This window comes from Rissa tridactyla, chromosome 3 (genome assembly GCF_028500815.1).
Source record: "Rissa tridactyla isolate bRisTri1 chromosome 3, bRisTri1.patW.cur.20221130, whole genome shotgun sequence".
NCBI classification, from domain to species: Eukaryota; Metazoa; Chordata; class Aves; order Charadriiformes; family Laridae; genus Rissa; species Rissa tridactyla.
In genome coordinates, this window is record NC_071468.1 from 86,328,892 (window position 1) to 86,353,465 (window position 24,574).

The 24,574-nt window shown below is 41.6% G+C and overlaps 3 protein-coding genes across 11 annotated transcripts in view; 2 read left to right on the forward strand and 1 right to left on the reverse strand.

The window, feature by feature from the left end:
• MDN1 (midasin AAA ATPase 1) overlaps positions 1-13,948 on the forward strand; it is a 105,012-nt gene extending 91,064 nt beyond the window's left edge. For both annotated transcript variants that reach the window (XM_054196959.1, XM_054196960.1), the window contains exons 90-102: positions 12-173; positions 554-655; positions 825-1,026; positions 1,695-1,868; positions 3,408-3,565; positions 5,420-5,509; positions 6,434-6,549; positions 7,178-7,352; positions 8,116-8,189; positions 8,288-8,402; positions 9,356-9,419; positions 11,503-11,645; positions 12,980-13,948. In XM_054196959.1, coding sequence (XP_054052934.1) covers positions 12-173; positions 554-655; positions 825-1,026; positions 1,695-1,868; positions 3,408-3,565; positions 5,420-5,509; positions 6,434-6,549; positions 7,178-7,352; positions 8,116-8,189; positions 8,288-8,402; positions 9,356-9,419; positions 11,503-11,645; positions 12,980-13,168 — 1,764 coding nt within the window. In that variant the 3' untranslated portion in view covers positions 13,169-13,948. The remainder of the gene's footprint in view (positions 1-11; positions 174-553; positions 656-824; positions 1,027-1,694; positions 1,869-3,407; positions 3,566-5,419; positions 5,510-6,433; positions 6,550-7,177; positions 7,353-8,115; positions 8,190-8,287; positions 8,403-9,355; positions 9,420-11,502; positions 11,646-12,979) is intronic.
• A 2,331-nt stretch (positions 13,949-16,279) lies between these two features.
• LYRM2 (LYR motif containing 2) lies at positions 16,280-24,003 on the forward strand. Of its 4 annotated transcripts, none has more exons than XR_008465725.1 (6): positions 16,280-16,401; positions 17,883-18,023; positions 18,985-19,383; positions 19,878-19,953; positions 20,741-20,850; positions 23,880-24,003. XR_008465725.1 is itself a non-coding variant. In XM_054196978.1 (3 exons), the coding sequence occupies exons 1-3, from the start codon at positions 16,357-16,359 to the stop codon at positions 19,063-19,065; spliced, it is 267 nt and encodes an 88-aa protein (XP_054052953.1). In that variant the 5' UTR covers positions 16,280-16,356; the 3' UTR covers positions 19,066-19,553. The 4 variants fall into 4 exon arrangements, 1 of the variants encoding a protein (XP_054052953.1); XR_008465724.1 differs by having other exon boundaries at positions 20,741-20,900; positions 23,880-23,978; XR_008465723.1 differs by lacking the exon at positions 23,880-24,003 and having other exon boundaries at positions 20,741-21,784.
• The window catches only part of ANKRD6 (ankyrin repeat domain 6), a 115,993-nt gene continuing 114,908 nt past the window's right edge, over positions 23,490-24,574 (reverse strand). For all 5 annotated transcript variants that reach the window (XM_054196962.1, XM_054196964.1, XM_054196965.1 and 2 more), the window contains one exon: positions 23,490-24,080. In XM_054196962.1, the coding sequence (XP_054052937.1) occupies positions 23,509-24,080 (572 nt within the window). In that variant the 3' untranslated portion in view covers positions 23,490-23,508. The remainder of the gene's footprint in view (positions 24,081-24,574) is intronic.

The following is a 24,574-nucleotide window of genomic DNA, read 5'->3' on the forward strand; positions in this document are numbered from 1 at the left end:
TCTTGTTTCAGGAAGAAGAGGGTAAAGATAATTCAGAGGTGGATGAACAGATCCCTGAGTCTGAGGAAAGAATGGAGCATGAAACACAGGGGCAAACCGGGCAAGAAAACCTGCAGAGTGACAGCGCTGTTGAGCTGGCTGGAGAGGCTTCAGAAAGAGACCAGTCTAAAGAGGTAAATTGCAGGGAAGTGTCCTAGTTAAAAACGCTGAACTTGTGAATATGTTTTCAAGTACAATCAAGGAATTGCTGCCATATATTTAAAAATTGCGTCTAAGATTCAATTTTTAGAACACCAACTATAAATTCACTGAAAAAAATAGAAGAGCATGTTAGGTACCTTCATAGCAGTGAAAACTGCTTGGTAAGTGTAGGCTAATTGTTGAGCTGCAGAACTATCCTGTCTGCTCTCCACAATACTAATACCTGCAGTTGTGAGCTGTTTGTCATTCACAATAGAAGGTGGCACAGCATTGCAGTTTAACTGCTCAAATTTGTCTACAACAGTTGTTAAATCCCTTTTCAGTTACCATTCCAATTTTTTTGGTCTCTCAGGAATACGGAAGTGGAGCTTCAAGTGCTAATCAAGCAGAAGGCCATGAATCCACGCGCATGGCCCGGATGGCTTCTCAGAAGCAAAGCAGAAAAAATACCCAGGTTCATTTCTTCTTCTTCTTTTTTTTTTTTTTTTTTTTTCAATTTGAATGTCTTAAAAATTAACCAGCAAATAGGCCGGACTCAGTTTCTCCTTGTTAGAGCTCTCGTTCTAATCGGTGTTTGGCTGCACCTCACTTGAAGTTTACAGTGTTAATTTGTTCTTTTCCAGAGTTTCAAGAGGAAACCTGGCCAGGCAGACAATGAGCGCTCAATGGGAGATCACAATGAACATATCCACAAGCGACTGAGAACCATAGAATCCAGCAGTGAAGCAAAGCAGAATACAACTCAGCCAAAACAAGATGTGGAGGAGGCTGATGCATTTGAACATATTAAGCAAGGCTCTGAATATTACGATGCACAGACATATGGTACGGTGGTATTTCTAGGTGTAAAGAGTTGTTGTTGCAGAAGCAAATCCTGAAGCACTCCTACTTACTGTAGTTTTTTCCCAGTACAATTTTTTAAAGCTACATTTAACAATCCTTGCTTTGGTTTAAGATGTAGCACCATTTCACTACAATAAATGCTGCTCTTTGGCAATCAGGTTCAAATTAATGGTAATGTTTTTGAAAATACTGAATTGATTCATGAAAATGGATTTTAGTTCAAGAAGCATTTTTAAAATCAGTTCTCTCCAAATCTTACTTCAATTATTTTGAAGCCCGGACTGCTACCACGCATGCAAAATATTTAGGATAACAAGACAGGTTCTTTATTCTTTTATCAAACAAATTGATTTTTCTTTAAAAATATTTCTCTAATCTGAATTTAATTAAATAAATTGCTTTCTATTAAAGTAACTAGTCTGTTTTAACCATCAGGTTTTCAGGGCGACAGCTCATTGACACAACATGGCACAGCACAGTGAAAGATAAAACTGCGGTTTGAGACAATAGCTCAGATGTCTTCTGAAGGTCACTAAAACTGATATGCAGTGGCCTCAGAATGCAACTTTTTTTTTCTTTTTTTTTTTTTTCAACTTCACTACTTTTCCTTCCTCTTTCCCCTTAATATAAGTATTGCTGCCGTTATACAGATGTAGCTAGCAAGGAACAAGAGAAACCTATTATGCCTCTTGAAGAAAAGGAAGAGGGAGACTCTGAAGACACAGCTATGGAAACAGAAATACAGGACAATGAGGATCTCAGAGCAGTCGACACAGAGGAGCTGAAGCCAGAAAAAAAGACATCTACTGCTGCTAAAACTCCTGGTACATTAACTTAAAACACATTATAAACTTACGCTGATGTGCATCTGTAAATGTATATGTAGGTATTTATATTTGCATGTGAGGGATGTGTATATGTTTTATAAGACTAAAACATCTGCTCTTAGTTGACTTTTTTGCAGCAGTATTCTTATTCCTGCCTAGAAACCAGCATTACCCTTTGCTGAATTGGTTGAGTGGTAGAGGGGTTTGCTGCCGTCTTTCAAGTTAACAATCTCTAATCTTTATTTACTTCTTTGAAGAAGTAAAAAGCAAATACTTTCCTGCTGCCAATTCATTTAATTAACTGGCACGTAACAATGCATTCCAGTGTCACCGGCATCAGCACCACATAACTCAACTTCTTTTTGTGTGTAACTTCTGACAAAACATCAAGAAGTTGAGGAGCTGGTCTGAACAACATCTGGTGAGGTAGCACTGAAATGTCACTGTCTTCCTCAAGTGGAGGAAGACACTTCCTTCCTTTCTTCTCAAGTGGAAAAGAAACGAAACAAAACTGAGCTGCCTAACAGAAAATGCCTATCAGATGCAAATGGTCAGTAGAGAAGATAGGTCAGCCACACAGCTCACACAAACAAAATAAGCTAGATACAAATAAATGCCTCTCGCCAATTGCAACAAAAGTATTTAATTTTGATGAATCTAAGTGAATGACACTGCAGCTTGGAATTTTGAATAGTTTTCTTATCAAACAACACAAAAACTGGCTGGAGAGGGGAGATGAGTTTTACCAGCCTGAATTCAACGTCTTGCCTCCCACTCCCTTCAGGTTTAATCTCTTCACTTAAATCTCTTGCCAGACTCATTAGCTTTATGGTACAGGCATGCATGTAATCAGTCTGTTTTCTACATGATTCTCTAACAGTATGTTCTGAAAAACTATGATCTTTGAAACATCTCCTACAATGTCATACTTTTTTTTTTCCTTAGAATAATTCTTTAAAAAGGAGTTGGTAAACAGTGTAGTATAGTAGAAACAATAATAAAAGAAAATCTTTAGTCCATTCCTTTATTTGTAAATTGATTTCTGATTTATCAAAACTGTTGTGTTACAAAACTTGAGAGTTAAAGATGAGATAAGAAAAGATTGCCATTATTTTTTTAATTATGATTTTCTGAGTGTTCTCAAATTGCTCTATACCTTCTGTCACTCTGTCAGAGATGCTATGAAGGTTAAAAAAAAAAAATGTACTTACTTCACCAATGGAATTTTCAGATGTTAAAGATCTGTTCACTAGTATTTTGTTCATTTGGCAAGAACATTAGAGACAAAAACAGTTTGCCATAAGGAAATGCGTATTTATCTCTTCCAGTGAGTTGCAAGGTCTTGTATTCGTCCTATTCCTAGACTTGATTGTCTTAAAACTTGTGCGCTTTTCTAAAAAAAAAAAAAAAAAAAAAATTAAAAAATCTGGGTTTGCATTACAAAACATGAGACACTTTGTAAAAGAATTGAGATACAATATTACTTGTTGTATTATGTCTGATCCACAAAGTTAGTAATTAGTTTTGTGATTGTAGGACCGGGTGAAGTAGAGCCAGAGATCCAGACTCTTGACTTGGAGGATGTCAATGATTCTACAACAGAAAAGCTGCCAACAGTGACCGAAGAGAAGCCAGAGAGAAGCAAGGACTCAACCATACATACAGCCCATCAGTTTTTGATGGACACTCCCCAGGTATGATATCGAATGTGTCATCTTACAGTTACAGTACTAGAAACAGTCTCTTTTATTTGACATGTGTTAATGAACCTCCACGAATGCAAAAGTTTATAATTACTTTCATTCAGACAACTCATTCCGCTCTGAAAGAAAGTAACACACAACCAACTATTGGATATGCAGCTGAGTGGTGACTTTAAAACGATAAGTCCTCCCCATCCTTATGTGGGAAGGCTCTATCCTGACTCTTTTTAAAAAAAAAAAAAAAAAAAGAAAAAGAAACCCACAAAACCTTTGTTTTTCTAACTGTCAAGAACTGTCTTGCTCTGATGAATCTGTTGATCAAATGCTTGGGTAGAGTGGAAAGTGATGGGCAAGGCTCTGCGGCCTGAAGATAGAAAAAGGATTCAGAGTAATGATAGAGCTAGGCATTAGTGACTTTAAAACACTATTGTGAACAAAGAATTCAGCTCACTTAATTCATCACAATATCTTACTTCCTCAAAAAAGCTGATTGGGAGTATTACAGAACCTATGCAAGCCTTTTATGAACGTCTCAATTAAAAAAATATTATCATGGCCTAGAAAATCCTAGAGCTTTGTGTAACACTCGTAGTTTCCCAGTGCAAACTGTTAGTTTTATTTATCGTAAAGAGCTATGGCATAAAAGCAGTTAATGGTGGATAGCCAGTTGATAAAGTAAGAATATTTTCAGTGTCTGTTTTTTAGAAGTATTGACCGTCCATGCTTATAATGTTGTGTTCTGAGTACATACTTAGAGGGCGGTATTTTACTGTTTCTATGCAAAACACAGAAAGGATCATGTGCCAGCTCTACCTTGTATTTCCATCTTAACGCCCAATGTTGCAGCTCTTCGAAAAAAGGCTGCTCAACACAAGAGTGTTCTCCTGTTAGAATAGTTAGGTGCCTTTTTTTGTTGTTAAGGGTTTTTTTTTTTTTTTTTTCAATTGATACGCAAACCCTGAAACAGGAGGGGGAGCTCTTGCAGCATCAGTTAAAGAGAAAGGGAGAAACGATATCGGGGGAAAAGTGCAAATTCTCAACTTCCAGTAAAAGGAAAGTAGGGAAGAAGCCCCCCTCCGCGTACATTCTTCTTTCATTCCTTAAACCTGCGGTAGGTGACGAGAGGAACTGCTGCTGCTTCTTGAGGAATGAGAAGTTATTGATACCACTGAGTTTCCATTCATAGGTTTATTTTCCTTAATCCATAAACCTGCAGGTTATGCAGATCATATACTACTGTTTGGCTAAACTATGGTTTCACAAGTCAGGAACAGAAGTTGCCACTGAAAGCACAATATAAGTAAAAGAAATGTAAGAACGCTTGGGTGTCCTTTAACAGGATGGTTTATCAAATACTATTTGCTGGCAGGTAAAGAGGAAGATGCCATTCAATTCTTTAAGTGGTTTGAATTAACCTTTTAAACAAAATAAAATTAAGTGAAGCAGATTACGTTTCGGAAGACACTAGATAGGTAGTATTCAATAGTTTGATCTCCATTATACTGTCATTAAATCTGGTGTTTGTCAAGATCATGTCATTGAATTATCTTGAAGTTATGTATTTGATTATTTTCAGTGTCTGTATCATAGATGTTCCTAGCTTTGTTTCTATGTTGATTGTGTCACAGATGCAGGTATTTGTGGGGACATATCAACGCTTCCTGTACATGGGAGCTATTAAAAAAAATGGAGATTTAGAATCTTAATTTAAGGGGTTTTTTTCAGGTATTTTTGTGTCTAAAAGAATAAGAACAATGCATTTTTACTTAGTTTGCTATAGTCTGGGGATCACCAGATGTATGAACTTATTTTTCTGTCTCATAAATCTCATAACTGCACTTCTAGCACATCGTTAGAGATCCTGAAGAGCTAAGAAAGGAACTTGAAAGGCAACTGGAAGCGTGGCAGACACAGCAGTCTGGAACTCCAGATGAGGTTTGTGACCTCGTTTTACTATAAAACTGTCATAAGAATCCGTCATTGCATTATTTCATCTTGTTTTACTGCTGAAGCATTGAGGAAGCCAAGCAGGCTGGAACCTAAATATTCAAAATAGCATGATTTAGATGCTCTTTTTGTTGTTATGTTTAACTTTATTCTGAAAAAAAATTACATTATTCTTAAAGCAGGACGATGTTTCAGATTGTTTTGAACATGATGTGTGCTATTTGCAAAAAAGTTACTCTGCTGATAATGACTTCTAATACTTGCATCGTTAGAAACGTTTTTCTCAGTCCTGCCACGCTCCTTCCGTTTTGAGTTGTCGTCTGCATTTATGTGCTGGACACCACTTTCACAAAATTATGATGGGCAGAAGCCGTCTCCTTCAGTTGCAGTGCTGGAGTTTGAGCTACCCAACAGCAGAACCAGAATATGCTACTTGCTCTCACTGGCCTAATCACGAATTGTAAACCACATTTGGAAGTAATTCCTGAATGAAGTTGCCAGTGTAGAGGCTTAATGCTTTTGTTGAATTTTAATTAACGTAAGTAATACGATTTGTGATGGCCGATGGAGAACCTAGCCGACTCTTACGGCTTGCCTTGCTGTAATACCAACTATCCGGTGGTGGCCGTTACAAGATTTTCCTGTATCAACAGCAACACCAAAGTTCCTTAGTGTACTCCTAGAGGAATGGTCATTGCACACTGTAGCAGCAAGGAGTATGCTAAGTTGAATGCCAATTGTCATGTTTATTGAGTGCTCACAAAACACCCTCACGCTTCCAGCTGATAGTTACCTCCCCCTTGGTACACAGAGGTTTGTTTAATTTTTTCATGCAGCGCTTCCCGTTTGTGTTTTGTTTTTTTTTTTTTAATAATTCACTTTTATTTCTTTCTGTGATGTATGATGTTTCAGGAGAAGGAAGCAGCACAGTTGTGGCAGAGATATGTAGTACTGACAGCTCCTCTATCACAGCAGCTTTGTGAACAGCTACGACTCATTCTGGAACCCACTCAGGCAGCCAAATTGAAGTAAGCTGAGTCTTTCTGAGGCTTCTAGTTTCTTTAAACTCCTGGTTTTGGAGGGCTTTAATCTCTGTACAACTGCAGCTCTGTGTTGTTCTTGCTTTATAGCAGTTATTCTTCTTTGCAAATGCATTCATTTTACTTTTCTATGGGAACACTGGGTTATTTTATGAAATGGAAACGTGATGTATTAGTACATACCCATCCTGAGGATATTGCCTCCTATTTTTCTTCTCTGCAACAGGTGATCAGACCAACTTAAACTCATGAAGTGCTGTTGAGTCAAAGATTGTTAAATGTCAGAATGCTCTATGTTGATTTTAACATTAAGTGATTATTTTTATTTTTTTTTAAGAGATCTAGACTTGTTTAAACTGGAGGAGTCTAAATTCAAGGTCGTCTTTCCATTTTAGGCACCTAGATTTAAGAACTTCTTTTGAAAACACTGAATATCTATGTTGCATTAAAAATGTGAGAGTTTTTAACTCTTTACCTAAATATGAATATCAGAGCTACTAATTTTGTTTTTATTACATCTTACAAAATTTTGTTGCATATGCTGCATAGGCCAGGATTTCCAGAATGAGATATTTGCTGATGATCCCTGTCGTTATGTCATCTTCTTAACTTTCAGAGGAGACTACAGAACAGGAAAGAGATTGAACATGCGCAAAGTGATTCCATATATTGCCAGTCAGTTCCGAAAAGATAAGATCTGGTTGCGAAGGACCAAGCCCAGTAAACGACAGTACCAGATTTGCTTGGCTATTGATGATTCCTCTAGTATGATAGACAATCACTCTAAACAGGTAAAATAAAAACCTTGGAAGGAGGATGAAGAAACTATACCTTGATGATGAATACGTCAGTTGCTGACTTGTTTCACACAGAACTGGTGGCTGTTAGAAAGTCTGACTCTGGTGATTCTAGAGCAGTTATTTTTCTGGTCCATGTGCTTGAACTCTTGTCACTTCATGCTTAAGAGATTTGTTACTAAAAGATGAGTGAAAGGCCAGGCTGGATGGGGCTTTGAGCAGCCTGGTCTAGTGGGAGGTGTCCCTGCCCATGGCCGGGGGGTTGGAGACAGATGATCTGTAGGGTCTCTTCCAGCCCGAACCATTCTATGATTCTGTGCAAGTTAGCTGGAAGGAGGAAATGTTAAATTTGCTAGAGGTGTGCATATCCACTGGAAAACTACTTTCTGTAAAAGGCCAAAACTTGCTTTGCTGTGCAGTTCATTGGAGGATTAAATATTGGTTCATCATAGCTCGTATGTAAGGGTTTTATTAAAAATGGGTGTGTCTTTCGAAAAAGTTACTTCGGTGTTTACTTCCTTAGCCTGCCTAAAGTGGTATCTCTAAATCAATCAGTTGAAGCTCTCAAGTAGAACTAGTGTATCTTCATTGCAATGACTATATTGCATAACTATAACAGGAAAAAAAGACAGGAAGTCTCTTCATTTATTTTGCTAGATGATGAAAACTAATTTCAGTAACATTACTTGCATTTAATACCGAGCTGTGAGTAAAACTTGGAATATCGTATTTTTGATGTAACTTTTTTCTTCAATAGCTTGCATATGAATCCTTAGCAGTTATTGGAAACGCCCTGACTCTACTAGAAGTAGGACAAATTGCTGTGTGTAGGTGAGTTTATTTGAAATCTTGACTTTTCTTTAGTGCTTCAGAGCAGAATGTAAGTATACAGGTTTCATACTGTAATTTTTTTCTTCTTTTTTTTAAAGCTTTGGAGAGACTGTTCAGCTGCTGCACCCCTTCCACGAACAGTTCAGTGACCAGTCAGGGACACGGATATTGCGTCTTTGCAAATTTCAGCAGAAGAAAACAAAAATAGCCCAGGTACAGAAGAATGCCTCTAGATTTGCAAATATTTTCCAGACAAGACATCAGCAGTTTCATGATCACTTTGTAACGTTTACTGGTTGGTTGTATTTGAGAGTGTGATAGCTGGTTAGGTAGCAAAGAGATAGAATGGTCACAACTTTTAATAGTAAGAGTGTTTTCTCACTTTGTTCTGATGTGTGCCACTTCTAAGCATTCACCTTTCTCTGTATTGGGTCTAAAACAGTATTTTGGGTACAAGCTACTGGGTACCCCAATGCCAAATAACATCAAAGTTTGTTGGAGTTTAGGAGGTTTTCATGCCATGGATTCCATTGTAGTAGTAGGAGGAAGAGCTTTGTATGTTTGTCAGACTTGACTGATTCCTGAAGAAAATAACTTTCTGTAGTAATACTTCCTTGACAGCTGCAAAGCCTTCTTCTTTTAGGAAGGTTTTTGTAGTCTTACCTTTCCAGACTTGAATAAGATCTTCTGTTAATATTAAATGGAAAAGGAGGAGATCCAAATAGCTCAACACTAATCTTATAAACACCAAAATTGGGAGGACTTGACAGTTGATGGCCTTAATTTTAATGGGGAATATGCACCTAGATACTTCTGTTGCAAGTTGAAGCCAAAGAAGTTTAACTTAAGAATAGGATGTTTATTTTTAATGACGCCACTAATCACTTGAACAATTTACTGATGTTTTGATGACTTTGTTAGCATTGGAAAAAAATTTAAATCCAGATTGAAGGTTTTTCTGAAGATTCTCCAGTTCAAAAATACTTAATAAATTTGAAGCAGGAGTTAATTTAGGAAAATGCCAAGGACTGTATCTTTGTAGGTGGTCAGACCTAAACTGTCTTGGCATTTAAAATACAGCAACGTGTTCTTTAAAAATGTTACCATTATTAAGTTTATTATTTTATGATGAGATAATGTAATGTTCTTATTTGTTTCCTCTGCAGTTTCTAGAATCATCAGCCAATATGTTTGCTGCAGCACAGCAGTTGTCTCAAAATATTAATCCGGGTGAGCTCTTTTTTTTTTTTTTTTTGTTACTATGCTTGTTGCCATGGCAGCAGAATGCTCACTACAGTCCCAAAGCAATATCCTAGCAGCCAGAAAGACTCCTAGCACTGAGACATCACTTGCAATTAGGGCTTTGGGTTTTGCTTTGTCAAAAGGAATGTTTGGTTGAAATTTAGCTCCAAACCCAAAACACACCTACTTCATATTTGTCAATAATGCATTGAAATTTTGTTTAAGGCTTTTTAAAAGGGCACACATTACCTGCCTCCCTTTACATCATGTTTCCAGATTGCATTTAAGTCCTCGACACTGCTTGCTTTAGAGCATTGTCCAGCTTCCTAGTGACCGTGACTCCCTAGGCACTTCTGCTCTTGCTTGAGAGCTTGACTTCTGTGGGTATCCAGAAGTGCGCTGTTCGAGGACAATAAGTGTCTGCCTCCTACCTGCCTCTCACTGTGGTGCAAGTTTTAGTCATGAGCTGCTTGAATGTCCCAGAAAAGCTGGAAAGCTTGTTACCTCATGGCTGACCCCTAGTTAGCCTAAAAGGCCGCTATGTACTAGTTAAAAGCTCGTCATGGTGGCACCCATATGTTAAAAAAAAAAAAAGTTCTTGTTGTTGAAGTACTCCAAGAAATACTCGAAGAAGTACTCCAGTTCTGGGCCCCTCTGTACAAGAGGGACATTGAAGTGCTGGAGCATGTCCAGAGGAGAGCTACCAGGCTGGTGAGGGGTCTGGAGACCAGGTCATATGAGGAGAGGCTGAGGGAGCTGGGCATGTTTAGCTTGGAGAAGAGGAGACTGAGGGGAGACCTCATTGCCCTCTACAGCTACCTGAAAGGAGGTTGGAGAGAGGTGGGTGTTGGCCTCTTCTCCCAGGTCAATAATGACAGGACCAGAGGAAATGGTCTGAAGTTGTGGCAGGGGAGGTTTAGATTAGATATTAGGAAGAATGACTTTACTGAAAGAGTGGTCAGGCACTGGAACAGGCTGCCCAGGGAGGTGGTTGAGTCACCATCCCTAGAGGTATTTAAGAAACATCTAGATGTGGCACTTCAGGGCATGCTCTAGTGGCAGAGATTGTAGGTTGTTGTTTGTGGGGGGTTTTTTTGTGGTGTTTTGGTTTTTTTTTTTTGGTGTGTATGGTTGGACTCAATGATCTCAAAGGTCCTTTCCAACCATGAAGATTCTATGATTCTATGAAATGGACAATCTGGGATTTATAATCCACAAGGTGGCCAGGCTGTCAGAATATTGCTGGTATTTCCCTTGTAATTAAAGGGCGATAGATACATAACTTTGTTAAAACTTCCCTTTGGAGGGATATACCTCTGGCTCTGGGGGCAATGTTGTTAAAGTAACGTGTCTCCAGAAGATGTTTGGTGCTGAGGAACAGCATCTGTGCTGTGTATGTTTCAGGAGGTCTACTTCAGGCTCGCTGGACTGGTCCCAAGGGCTGAACGCCCTGTAGTGGTTGGACTGCCTTGACTGTGCCTCTGGAGCCTGGCTTCTGGTTCAGTGTCCTCCAAAAGTAATCCACAATTGTTCTCTGATGGAGGCCAAGGCCACTGGAGTGGGGACATCAGGGAAACATGTTTCAAAAGCACAGTCTTAGTCCAAAGTGACAAATGCTGATACAGATGCACCCATAGGTACCTGCTTCTGGAGGAACGGATTTGGACTCTATTTCATTGCAGCAACTGAGTGTGTCTAGCGTCTGGACTCTTGTAATTCAGCCAATATTTAACTCCAAGGCACTTACCAGGCAAGAAAGACCATGACTCAATTCATTTAAGCATTTACCGTGTTTTTCATCCTTGATTTAGGGTACTGATGTACTGGTTCTTTTTTTTTTTTCCCCAGTTATTCTCAATGGTATCACACAGTGGGGAAAAACTGCCTTTCTTGACCCACTTGTAACGGCAGCTTAATGTTAAGTCACAGAATTCTATTTGATAAGGACTTAATTTCTGTAGGAATACTCTGAGGGTTTTTCCATTATACCCACAGGACTAACAATAAAATAGTCTGTTTGCCTTTTAAATGGATTACTCTAACTGGAATTTAAAATGTTCTTTGTTCCCAGAAACAGCGCAGCTGCTTTTGATTGTATCTGATGGAAGAGGCCTTTTCTTGGAAGGCAAGGAACGAGTGACAGCAGCAGTTCAAGCAGCTCAGAATGCCAATATCTTTGTTATTTTTGTAGTGTTGGACAATCCTAATTCCCGGGTAAGTGAACACAGGAGAAGTATTCAAGTGCAGTGAATGAGAAACAAATCTTTTTCTTGTCTTTTGTAGTGCTTTACAGCTATCTTATCTTTTGCAGATGTCAAAGATATTTAGCCCAATTTCAGTTTTTCACAACATCTGTCAGATCTGTGATTTCTCCCTACTTGGCTTCTTCTGTATTAAAAAAATCCCAACACCTCAGCTTCTAAGTAAGAAAGCCTAAGTAAGAGCTCCAGTCCTCAAATGTAATGGTTGTAGATTTTGGCCACCAGAGAAGTAGCTGGCAGGCTGACAAATTCGAAGTTTGAGACATGCTTTGTTCTTCTCAATTTTGATTCAAGTTGATCGTTTCTGACAGCAGTCTCCATTTGATATGGCAGCTGGAGACAGTATGAGATTAAACATTAGACAGAAAGGAGTGTATGAGAGTTATTTAGTGCCTGAATAGGGAAAGCTGGGTACTGTATTTGGTAGCTGTGAAAGAAAACTTTTAATTTCTTTGGCTGGGAATCTGAAATATCTGGGAGCTTTTCAGGGAGACTCTGTAGTGCAGTAAGTGAGCAAACTTAAGCCTTGCTTTGAACTAAGTGAAGACTCTGATTTTGTAGTTCATGTTTTCTTCCTATATCTTTATTTTTCCATACAAAACTGATCTGCTGTATTCATTGTTGAAAAATTAATTCTCTTGCTGACAAAGTGTTATTAGGTTCTGATGAAACATAATGTCAAACAAAAATTCTGGGCAGTGAAATGTGGGTTTTATAAGCTTTATTAATTTTCTGAGCTGCTAGACTGAGCAACTAAGAAGTTATTTTACAAGAAGCACAGATGGAGTTTAATCTGATTTTTGTCTTTATAGTATTTGAAATATTATAAAATAACTTGCTAAAGAATCTTGTTGTATTCGATCACTGTACAAATGCAGGTTGAACTTTTAGCCCTAAAGAGCTTACGGATGACGGTGTGCCGGAAAGGCATCAAATGCATAAATAAAAACTAAAGCGATAACAGTAAACTCAAATTACAAAATACTAAGGAAAAGTGGGATTTATTTATAGAACTTGGTATTGCAGAAACTTAAGCTTAGTCTCTTCTAGCCTGTAATTCATTGATTAGAGCACTTGTATCTAAAAGGGCAAAAGCATTTAACTGCTTTGTTTTCGGCTTTTGATTTGATTTACCCTTGAACACTTAGGGCTTTTAACCTTAAAACTCTCTATTAACTTTTAATTTAACAGAGGAGGAATTATAAGTGTTTGAAAAATACAAGAGTAATATCAAAGGCCTGTAAAAGATGCATGTGGTTTAGTAATCCGAGGAATTCTCTTTTACAGGATTCCATTTTGGACATTAAAGTACCTATATTCAAAGGACCTGGAGAATTGCCTGAAATCCGATCTTACATGGAAGAATTCCCATTCCCATTCTACATGATCCTTAGAGATGTGAACGCGCTTCCAGAAACTCTCAGCGATGCCCTCAGACAGTGGTTTGAACTGGTGACTGCCTCGGACACTTTGTAGACTTTGTAGACAAAGTCAATACCCGATTGCTGCTAAACCGCTGAAATACATGAAACGGCATTTCATCGGAGAGTTCCTAAGGCCTCTTTTAAACTAGGATTAACGTGCGGGAGCTGCCCTTTGGCGGTCAGACGGCCTGAGAACAAAATGGTTTAGGTGCATTCTCCCATGTTTGTCAGAGGAGAATTATGCAATGGTGAGACTGTCCTCTTTCATTGCCTGTTCCCACAAATAGCAAAAACTTTCTTCAACTTCTCTTGTAGTAACTTATTACTTAAAAAAAAAAGCTATTTGTAATGTTCACAGAGGTAAAATTATTTGTACCACTGTCTGTTGCAATCAGAAAAATCAGTCTTGCTTCTGGGAAGGCATTTCTGCATTAGAAGAACTTCAGGTGTCCTGCAAAAAGGCATTCTTTAGCTTCACCCGTGTGGCTGGTGCCTCATTGGGACGGAATTTGGGGAGCAGGAGAAGCAAATGGTTTTAAACAACCAAAAAAAATAAGTGAATACTTGAAACTATTCCGCAGTTAAACACGTTCTGTTTCATCGTTGCTGATTTTTGTCTGACAATATCAGCAGGGATTTCTATGAATAACGCCATATGATCGTTCCCTGTGCTATCAGTTTACACTGTGAAGTTTGCCCCTCTGTCCAAGGCAGACATTGAGGACCTTTCATTAATCTGATGTCTTAGAGCACGGACATGATTTTTGATTGCAAAAGCTATGCATCTTATATTGTCTGTACTAATAAAAAGAGGTACCACTGTTTGTACTAATGATGCCTGCTCTTTCAGTTGATCAAAGCTTGAATAAATTAACCAAATTTGGCAGATGGAAATGCTGTGCATTCTCTAGCAGTGCACAAATGCAAATTTTGATATGAAAACATACTGTGATTTATGCAACTTCAGCAGCTCTTTTCCTTTTATGAGGATAACGCTAGCACAGGGTTTTGATTTCGGGTCTAGTCTTTTGACTTCTCTCAGTGAAAATCTGAAGGGAAACGTTGTTTAAATGTTCTTGGTCTAAACTCTTTTAAGATCTTCTTCGCGTACAAAAGTTGAAGGTGTCTTGTTTGAAGTGTGGTGCAGCTGATCAGAAAATGGCTGGAAATGTGGGTGTAATCCCAAAGATGTGATTGTTCTCTTTGGCTTCTAGATAGAAAAACCTTACTTGAAGAATTGTTGTAGCTGTTCTGAGAGGCAGCAGTAGCAAGACCCAGGGATGTGAAATGGCCCATCAGGGCTGTTTCTCATATTTGGCAGCTCTGTCACAGCTCGCTCATGATGAGCAAATTTCAGAACTGAAAACTCAACAGGGGAGCTCTATCCCATCAAAATTTAAATGTCAGGTACTATATAATATCCTTCCAGGATACTTTTATCTTTAGATTTCTCTTACACATCTATACAAATGCTTACGTGCTTTGGGAAATCGAACTGTGGAAGTAGGTGTGTTTAGTTCATTAGGTAATTCTCCAAAATGTACTTCTATTTCAGATTTATACTGAATATGTGTAGTAGGAAACTTAGAGAAAGTATTTTAGAAACTAAAACTTAAGATTGCAAGGATGTACTTCAAATGCAAATTATAGTTTGTTGCAGGGATGTCATTACAATAGAGACACAATTTTATCAGCAATGCTTACTGCACAAATATTTAAACAAAACTTATTTTTTTCTCTGTCTATAATTAACAAAAAAATTAACACTGTATTTGGTAGAAGCAATCACTGCGTAAGTAACACAGAAAGGAAAGGCACTGGTACTGTGAAGCACATTGCTGAGTTGGCATGGTAAGAATGCGAGACCACAAACTGAAATTTAGCTGAACTCTGACCAAATAAAGGTAGAAAGAGTAAGGGTATCTCTCCCCAGTCGACCACCAGAGACCCTTGAGTATGTGCAAATTGTTGTACAAGATATTGCTTCAGATGTTATTATAACTAATGTTGAAAGCCTTATGTGTATTCTCATGAATAACAAGGATCCTATCCTTGAATTTATCAAGCATGAGCTAATGAAAACAACTCATCGAAGGAGGCAAGTATTGTATCATACTCGAGGAGGCACATCAAGCATAAGGACCTTGAGGATGGTACTAACCTACACCTTTTGAGAAGTTCAGCCAACTTGGCAGCAAAGTGAAAATTCTTAAGTGTCCTAAGCTGAACTATCTTCATTATAATACTAAAAATCATGCCCATAGGTCAAGAAGACCCTTGCCCAGGTGAAGAGCCTTCCCTTGAGCACAGGTGGTAGCTACAAGTTGATGGTGTAATTGTATGTAAATTACTAACCAATGAAATATGGGTAGGAGGTACTGATATTGATGTTGTAAAAGGTGTGTAAAAATCAGGAAGAGAGTGCTGATGGGTGTGCATGACAGGAGGAGAGATGCCCCATGCACTTGGTGCTGTAAGTAAACTAATGTCGGCTTTCTAAACTACGGACTCAGTTTGGAGAGTGATAGTTTTGTTACGGATTTTGGTAACAGCATCAGGGAACTTGTTTTTTATCTGCAAGCCCAGCTCTGTGTCTGTATCCACTGACGCATCGGTGCTAAAGAAACTGTCGGCGCCTCACACCTTTGGCGACAATTACATGTCTGGGCAGAGCCACAAGTACTGAAGAAGACGCCAAAGGTAGTTTAGTGTCCTGTAATTGCCTAGATAACTTATGGATCTTATTGCACTGCTTTAATTTGATCCTACCGTTAAGTATGTCACTCTTATAGCTAAGTCGGCCTTCAAACCACAGGCCTTCCACCAGCCCTTACCTGCGATGCCAAGGTATCACAAAGTGACTTGGGTGCTTGTTTTGGTGGTGGAGGTTGTTTGCAGTGGTGGAAGAAAGTAAAGGAGACCTGAAGTAACGCCCCGCTGCCCCTGACTGAAGTACCTCGGGCTGCCCGCAGCCAGTCACCGGGCACCCGCAGCTCCTGCCGGCCTGAGCTGGGCTCCCCGGGCTGGCGCCGGGCGTAGCTCCCCGGCAGCTCTGGACCACAAGCACGCTTCCTCGCAGCGGGGTCCGCAGGGCTGAGCCAGCGCGGCCGCGACCAGCCTCCCGGGGCAGCGGCCTCTCCCTAGCTGCAGGCGGACCAGAAAATGGCGGCCGCTGGGCCCCGCCCGCCCGGGGAGGGCCGGACGGTGACGGCGGCGGCGGGAGAGGCGGAGCTGTGCGTCATGGCCGCCAGCCGCCTCCCGCCCGGCGCCCTCAGCCTGAAGCAGGTACGAGCGGGCGGCTCAGGCCGCCTCTCGCCCGCCTGGTGCGGGCCCAGCGGGCCGTATGCCGCGGCGGGGTCGCCACGCGTACAGGGGCTCGGCCGGGCAAATGGCAGCAGCGAGGCGGGGGGAAGCTGTGGGCCTCGGGGTGGCCGGGAAGGCGAGCGGTCACTCGCCCTTGTAACGCTCCGTGGCGCGTTTTGTGTGTTCCTCTGTGTGAACCCCCGCGGCAGGGGGTCGGTGGAAGTGGACGATGTTAAAGGCCCCTTCCAACCCAAACCATTCTATGAAAAATGCCTTGTCCTGGGGCCCAAGGCAGTACTGCATCTCCCATGAAAGGCGATGGGGGAACCTGGTGTTTGCTTAAACGTGGTGTTCGCTTAGTTTTGTTTAACATCTTTATCAATGATCTGGATGAGGGGACTGAGTGCACCCTCAGTAAGTTTGCAGATGACACCAAACTAGGTGGGAGTGTTGACCTGCTCGAGGGTAGGAAGGCTCTACAGAGGGACCTGGACAGGCTGGATCAATGGGCCAAGGCCAACTGTATGAGGTTTAATAAGGCCAAGTGCCGGGTCCTGCATTTCGGTCACAACAACCCCAAGCAACGCTACAGGCTTGGGGAAGAGTGGCTGGAAAGCTGCCTGGCAGAAAAGGACCTGGGGGTGCTGGTGGACGGCCAGCTTAACATGAGCCAGCAGTGTGCCCAGGTGGCCAAGAGGGCCAACAGCATTCTGGCTTGTATCAGGAATAGCGTGGCCAGTAGGAGCAGGGAAGTGATGGTGCCTCTGTACTTGGCACTGGTGAGGCCTCACCTCGAGTACTGTGTTCAGTTCTGGGCCCCTCTGTACAAAAGGGACATGGAGGTGCCGGAGCGTGTCCAGAGGAGAGCTACCAGGCTGGTGAGGGGTCTGGAGACCAGGTCATATGAGGAGAGGCTGAGGGAGCTGGGCATGTTTAGCTTGGAGAAGAGGAGGCTGAGGGGAGACCTCATTGCCCTCTACAGCTACCTGAAAGGAGGTTGGAGAGAGGTGGGTGTTGGCCTTTTCTCCCAGGTGAATAATGACAGGACCAGAGGAAATGGTCTGAAGTTGTGGCAGGGGAGGTTTAGATTAGATATTAGGAAGAATGACTTTACTGAAAGAGTGGTCAGGCACTGGAACAGCCTGCCCAGGGAGGTGGTTGAGTCACCATCCCTAGAGGTGTTTAAGAAACGTCTAGATGTGGCACTTCAGGGCATGCTCTGAAGGGCAAAGATTGTAGGTTGTTGGGGGGTTTTTTGGTTGTTTTTTTTGTTGTTGTTGTTGTTGGGGTTTTTTGGTTTTGTTTTTTTTGTGTGTGTGTGTATGGTTGGACTTGATGATCTCAAAGGTCCTTTCCAACCTTGAAGACTCTATGATTCTATGAAATGTGCCTCAAAGCAGACAGAGCCACTAAGGCTGTGGCTGTCCTGGGGCAGCGTCTGGACTCCCCTCTCTCCTTCCCAGTTCCTGAGGCGGCAGCAGGTCCTTCAGCTCTACAGGAAGATCCTGCGCGCCATTCGCGAGGTCCCCGCCGAAGCAGACCGCCGCTATTTAAAGGACTGGGCCAGGGAGGAGTTCAGGAGAAATAAAGACGCTACAGAAGAGGTGAGGACGGGACCCTGCCTCCCCCAGCGCCTGCTTCGTCAGCGAGCGCTGTGCCCCGCTCTGCTGGGCTGCCAGGTGTTGCATTGTAAGCGTCGCCTCTGAGCTGGTGGGAAGGCCACTGTCGCTAATTTCTCTGAAGGAGCATTTGTGCGAAGAACTGATTAAGCATCTCTAAATATTATCCCCCCTGTTAGCAGTAGTAAACGTGTCTCTGACTTCCAGATAATAATCTGGACTTAAAAAGCTAAAACCCAAACAAATCCTACTTGCTTAAACCACGAATCAGAAAAATTATATTGAATAGTATTAGCTAACTAACATAACATAAACTTATTAACTCTCAGGCTTTATTATAGCTTCTGTTTTTCATCTTTTAATTTCAATTCTATTCAACGATGCTCATCCAAAATCAAATTGGATGGTTGTGGATACGAAGCGTGTGTGAAATGCAGAAACCTTGATGCTTCTTGAATGGCTCCTGTCCTTTGCCTTCTAGTTTGTTCCCTTTTCTCGCCAGTGCTCAAGGAATTGGTGGCTGAATCATGCAGATAAAGCACTACAGGACTTTTAGGTTAAATTAATGGTGAGAGAAGCATCCATTTTCGTTCTTTAAATCCTCTGCCTTCGTCATGCCCCTGTACAGTTGTCACTATTTACTTGCAAAGGCGGTAGACACAGAAGCGTAAAGAAAACATTATTACACATTTGAACACAATTCAAAACTGAGTTTTAAAGTAAAGATATAACTAACCCCCAAACACATCATTAAGGAATTGGAGAAAATTTATTCACCTGGTTTTTAGCCATCTCAGTGACTATAGTGTTACTTCACACAAAGAAATAGATCACAGCAATGCTGCTGAGAATTGTATATATTTGAATGTGTTAAAATCTGCATGCTCGTGTAAAACCTGTGCCGCCTACAGCCCTTCAGCTCAGGAGAGTCCCTTTTGTTTTACAGGATGCAATCAGGATGATGATTACGCAAGGCAACATGCAACTTCAGGAACTTCAAAGAACACTTAGACTGGCAAAATCCTGATCTTAATTTTGTTGACAGCTGGACTGTCATCTACTGTTTAAAAAAAAAAAAAAAAAAGGTATTTTTTCCCAGAATGTGGTTGTAATAGCGGCCTTTGCTGATGACCCGGTGATGTTTGAAGGCGGAATCTACCACAGTGGGGGGGTTTTGTTTGTTTGTTTTCCCCTTCCTCTCCCTCACGTGTGGAAATCACTCAGACACGAAGGACTTTTAAAGAATTGAAAAGGTGATGTAGCATGTGCTCTGGGAAAAGCAGAAAGCACCGAAAACGGCAACAGCAATGTTTTCCCCGGGAAATGGAAAATAAATATAAGCCAGGTTATTTTGTCTGTTTTCTATTGTGGCTACTCTTTAAGTGGTAACATTCATAGTGGTAACAGCTCTTTCTCTACTCTGCTGAGGATTTTTACCAGCATTTGGGGTTAAAAAAGCATACGGGATAAACAAATAGGCCCAAAACAAATAAACACAATAAAACATTAAGAAAATGTTTTGTATTTAGATGATGATTTTCAGTTGGTGTTGTGAATAAAACTCAAAAGGGGGAGGTCTTTGTATATGAGAATGAGAGATTTTAGCCCCAGAAATGCTTGTTAACTGGAAAGTACCTTCAAGTTAGTATTTAAAAGGAAAGATACAGTAGAATTACAAATAGGAAATGCTAACTGTGAATGCTGTGGTCTGTTTTTCCGTATGTCATATTACTCCACTTTTAATTCTCAGTGTGCAAATGTTCTCACCGTCCACTGAACTGCGGTGTATTTTTTATTTTTTTTTTCCCCCCACATAACTTACAACTTAAAATGCCGAAGTGGGTCTGGGAATTTCTCAACAGAACAAGCCAGACGACAGTGGACAGAGACCTGGCTGTGCAGCGGCTGTGTGCAGGTGAGGCTGTGGTCTCAGGAGATGGAGGAACCCTTCCCTCTCCCACCCTGCCGTGACGGTTGACATACGGAGCACCCCCCCCCCCCTTCCCAAGTTGGGTTTCTGCCCAGTCAGTGAGCTGGACGCTCACAGCAAGTCCAGTCAGTCCCACCGCTGGCACAAGGGACAGGACAGGGCAGAATTCCCACTCCAGGACTCAGGAGCCCGACACACACTTCTTGCCAGAGCCAAACAAAGGGTCTTCAAAGCTATGTGCTAAAGCAAAGCTGCTCTGCAAAAAGCTGCTGCTTGATGAGAAAGAATGCCTTTAATTTTCTTTCCTAATTCTTTTTCTGGAAGTCATTCTAGAATCCTTTCCTATGATGTTTATTTAGCTTTGCAGTGAAGGATGTGGCCCAGGCAACCAGTGACACTGCTAAGGAGTTCAGGTTTCTACAGACATAAGCCTTTGAGCTTCTAATCAGGCAGTGAAAAATATGTATAGCTAAATATTTTGTTAAAAAAAATAAATCTCAATTTTGTTAACATTTTCTGGTAGAACGTCTGACAGAACAGTAGTGTGTTGGGGATTGATTTTTCATGTTACCAGAAAATGCAGTTTAAAAAGGAATTTTGACTAAAGAAAGGCGTAATCTATGTCAGTTTGTTCTCACATGCAGCCTTCCCTTTCCCTTTAGCTGGTGGTTTGAGTTCTGCTCCTTAATTAAGAGACTTTACCCTGCTGCAGTACTTTCCATTCGGAGCCCTGCGTCTGCACCACTCCTTTGACTCCAGTTTGTGTTTCCAGGTTGTGGCCACGTAATCCAGGAATAGGTCTTGACATGCAGTGCCCTGGACAGGTGTTGAGCTTCTGTGTGCTGCTGCCCATGATCTCCACTGCTTTAGGAGCTTGACAAGGTAAAATTACCTGCCAGAAGCCTTTAGGAGCCCAAGTACAGTCTGCTAGGGTAAGTTTACTCCCAAGTGTGTGCTGCAGAGAAAGGTAGCTAATATGAAGTCCTTCAACTCCAGTAGTTTTGAAGGAGGGCAGACCACAGAGGGTAGCAGAAAGGAATGGGCGGAAAATGCCTCCCTTTATTTTACAGCACACTTGTTGGCTTCAGCAAACCTGTAAAATCCGTACTCTGCAGCCAAGTTTGAGAGAGACAGGACTAATTTCTCTTCTAATGCTTGGGAAAACTGCACTTTTAGGAGACTAGTGTCTGTATTCATGAAAATATTATTTACTTTATAGCCAGCTGGGCCACGTGGGATTCAAGGTCTCAGTGTTTTCAAGCCTTGCCAGGTGCAGGGCTGAACAAGGAGCAAGACCTGGTCACTTGACCCAGGCTGCCACCAGGGTTATTTCCTGCCATGAATGTCACATTCGATATAAATTAGGAAGTTTGCTGCCTGGTGCTCTCTCCCTTGATGGCAGCAGTCCAGAGAATTTCTTGCCCCAGTGCCAGACCCCTGACCCCCTCCCTTCCTCCCGGAGCCGTAGCATTCGCAGTGTCCGAGATTTGCTGTCCCCTGCGGGGAGCGCACAGCTTCCTGCTGATCGCACTGGCTGAGTATAATCCTTGTATATTTTATATTGGTATTGGGATCGATATTGGTTCTTTAGTTGGGTGCGGGCATCAGCTAACAAATGGCAGCCAGTCCCCACAGCCTCCCTTGGGACAGAGGGTAGACTCGGCTTCCATGTTTTTACAGCCACAAACACAAAATCTCACCCGTTGAAGTCCCAATTTTCTGCTCCCCCCTACTGAGTCGGGGGAAGGGATTGTGTCCACTTCCTCTGGCTAGAAAACACTACACCACAGATGTCTGAGCAACACTTACTTTAATTGCTTGGCAAAACATTCAATTCGATCAAGATGATACAAAACTTAAATAGCATGCTTCTGCATTCCTACAGTAGCTTAAACAAAACTGTAAACATATGAAAGTGTCTAAATTAGATTACAGAAGTCAGAGCAATAAAACTAATGTTTCCATAACTGCAGATACAATTTTCTTGTCTTGATAGTGCATTAATAGGAACTTTAAAAATAGTTATATAATACAATTTTCTTTGCTTTGTACATCTGCTAAGAAGATGAAAGCTTAATTACCAATTACTGAATGGTGTTTTCAATACTGTAAAGTATTTTGAATTGATTTTAGGGCTCCTCAGTACAGAAAAAGAATCTCTTTCTCCTCAATGTAACAGTATACTATGCTGTATTTGAATTGGTTTTGGACAATTGTTCTGTCACGATCTGTTAGGTAAAGTTCCTCTTCTAGGAGAATCTGATGGAGCCTTCTCAGAGGCGTAAGGAGGAAACCCTGAAGGGGTGCAGACGCAACGAGTTACGGTACCTCTAGTTTATTTCGAGTCTGTCCGCCTGGACAACATTGGTCATTGTTAAGTTTTGATTTTATAACAAACCGCATCCATAAAATCTGTAAAACGTTGCCGAGTTCTATTTTGTGGGACTGGTGGTGAAAACAGTCCTGAGACCTGCAGACTCACCAGGGCCCCGCCTCTCCTTTTAGGAGAAAAGAGGGAGAAAACAGAGCAAAGAATCATTCAGAGGAGCAAAGGAAGACAGTCTGGACAAAGTGCCTGGGAGAAAACCCTGACATTTGAATACAGGGAACCAAGCTTTCACTTCTTTAGATACAGGACTTTTTCAAGCTGCTTCAGTAGTAGAGAAATGCTGCTTGAAGGAAAAGAGATTTATATAAAAATTATATCTACAATTAGAGCATGATTATGGTAAAATATTTGCCATCCCTGCCCTAAACAAAACTTCTCAGGCAGATTACTCGAGTATGGCCCCAGCGACCGTGTAACCACAAGGAGCTTTGCAACCAGGACACGGTTAAAAAAAAAAGACAAATCTAATTTAGCATTTGTTTTAATAATGTAAAACTGAGGGAAAACCAAAGTGGCAACCGCAGCCTCCATACCTAATGACTCACCCCAGCACCTCACTCGGCGGGAGCCTGGCCTCTCCCAGCTGGACGCCTGCGTCTGTCACCTGCGTGGGCTTGGAATCTGAGCTGGTTCTGTAGCTTCTCTCCACTGACTAAAAGAGAGGCCATAGGGAGTATCTAAAATAGTATCAATAGCCCTTCATCGCTAAGGAATTTCTGTCAAAAGCTCTCAAACATACTGAATTTATTTCAGTATTGGTATCGCCAATTTACGTGCAGCACACAGTGGAACCCTCTAGCCACACATGGCCTATGTGGAAATAAGGAAATTCCCTTTTCAGAAAGCAGTTTTGGTTTCTAACGCAGTTTGTTCTCAAGCAGCACCTGGAAATTGAGAGTGCAATATTTAACGGACTCTTGGAAATAACAAAGAAAGGATCTGATCTGCAGCATCTCGTTGTCATCAGTACAGTCTGCATATGAATTCTCCTCGGTTCCCGAGTTTCCAAAGTTATTTCTACTCCTGAAAAAGAGCATTTTGTTTGGATATAACAGGCACTACAAATGTAATATATCTAACAATATTCCAGATTCCTGTACAGCAGGTTCCCAAATGAGTCCCCTTGCTTGTCTTTACCTGCCTGGCAGGTGCTAGCTCTCTTTCTGCACCTTAGTCCTTAATTTGCTGAGCTCCTCTTCCAAGCTTTTAATGTGCTCCTTGAGCGCGGCTTTGTCTTGCTGCGCTTTCTGATTAGCTTGGCACCGGGCTTCTTCTATCTTCCGTTCGTACCACTTCTCCATCTGTGTGGAAACGGCCTCGAAGAAGTACTGTGTTATCTCCAGGGCCTGGGAGGTGTCTCTGAGCGGAGGGGCAGGCGGCTGTCCCCCTGGCAGGGCGCAGGGCTGCTGCTCCTGGCTCTGCTGTGCCCCTGCGTGGTGCAGAGCTTTGTGCCTCGACTGCCCGCTTTTGCTGGACTTCTTTGTCTGAGTTCCTTTGTCGATGAAATAGCCGCTCTGTTCAGTCTTCGCAGGTTCAGTCAAGGGCTGCAAAGCAGCCTGAACCTTAACGTGTCTTAATTTGGAGCCCAAAAGCTCGGAGGAGGGCAGCTCCTGCTGGAACCTGTGGAATGTGCTGGCACCAACAGCTTTGTCCTTTGGCCTGACATCTTGGGCAAGGGCAGAAGAAGAAACTGGTCCGCCAACAATTAACTGTTGCTCTGTACCTACAGAATAAAATATATAGAGATATATTGAGAAAAGCTCTGGGCATTTATTTTAGCGTTCAGAAATCCTCACTGTTCTAGGAATGATGCGGTTTCCCATGTACCACACTGCGTGTGCACTGTAGAGGCTCGTGTTAGGTTATCGCATCTTCGCAGTCAGGTGATATAATAAAGACTCATTAAAAGAGGAAAGCTGTCTCAGGCACTGCATTGCGGCGGTGGGACTGTACACTGACAACAATCAAAGGACTTCACCCGAAGGACGTGTAACAAAGATCAGGCTAGATCTCCAAAGCAGTTCACGTCTGCTGATATTTATGACCCCCCTGCTTCTACAAGAATTGAAGCCCCACTAATTTTGCAAAGGTAATACATTTTGATGCTTCGGAAGTGTTCAGTGCAGTAGAGCTCACACTCATGCTGCCACAAGATCTCCCGTGTGGTCTTCTGCCTTTCTAGTTTGGTGGGGTATCGATGTCTATGTTCACTTTGCA

Excerpts from the sequence above, each read along its gene's own strand:
- LYRM2 (XM_054196978.1), top strand. The coding sequence starts at position 16,357 with ATGGCCGCCAGCCGCCTCCCGCCCGGCGCCCTCAGCCTGAAGCAG. Across the intron at positions 16,402-17,882 it reads GCGCCCTCAGCCTGAAGCAG|TTCCTGAGGCGGCAGCAGGT; the intron begins GTACGAGCGGGC and ends TCTCCTTCCCAG. Across the intron at positions 18,024-18,984 it reads ATAAAGACGCTACAGAAGAG|GATGCAATCAGGATGATGAT; the intron begins GTGAGGACGGGA and ends TTTGTTTTACAG.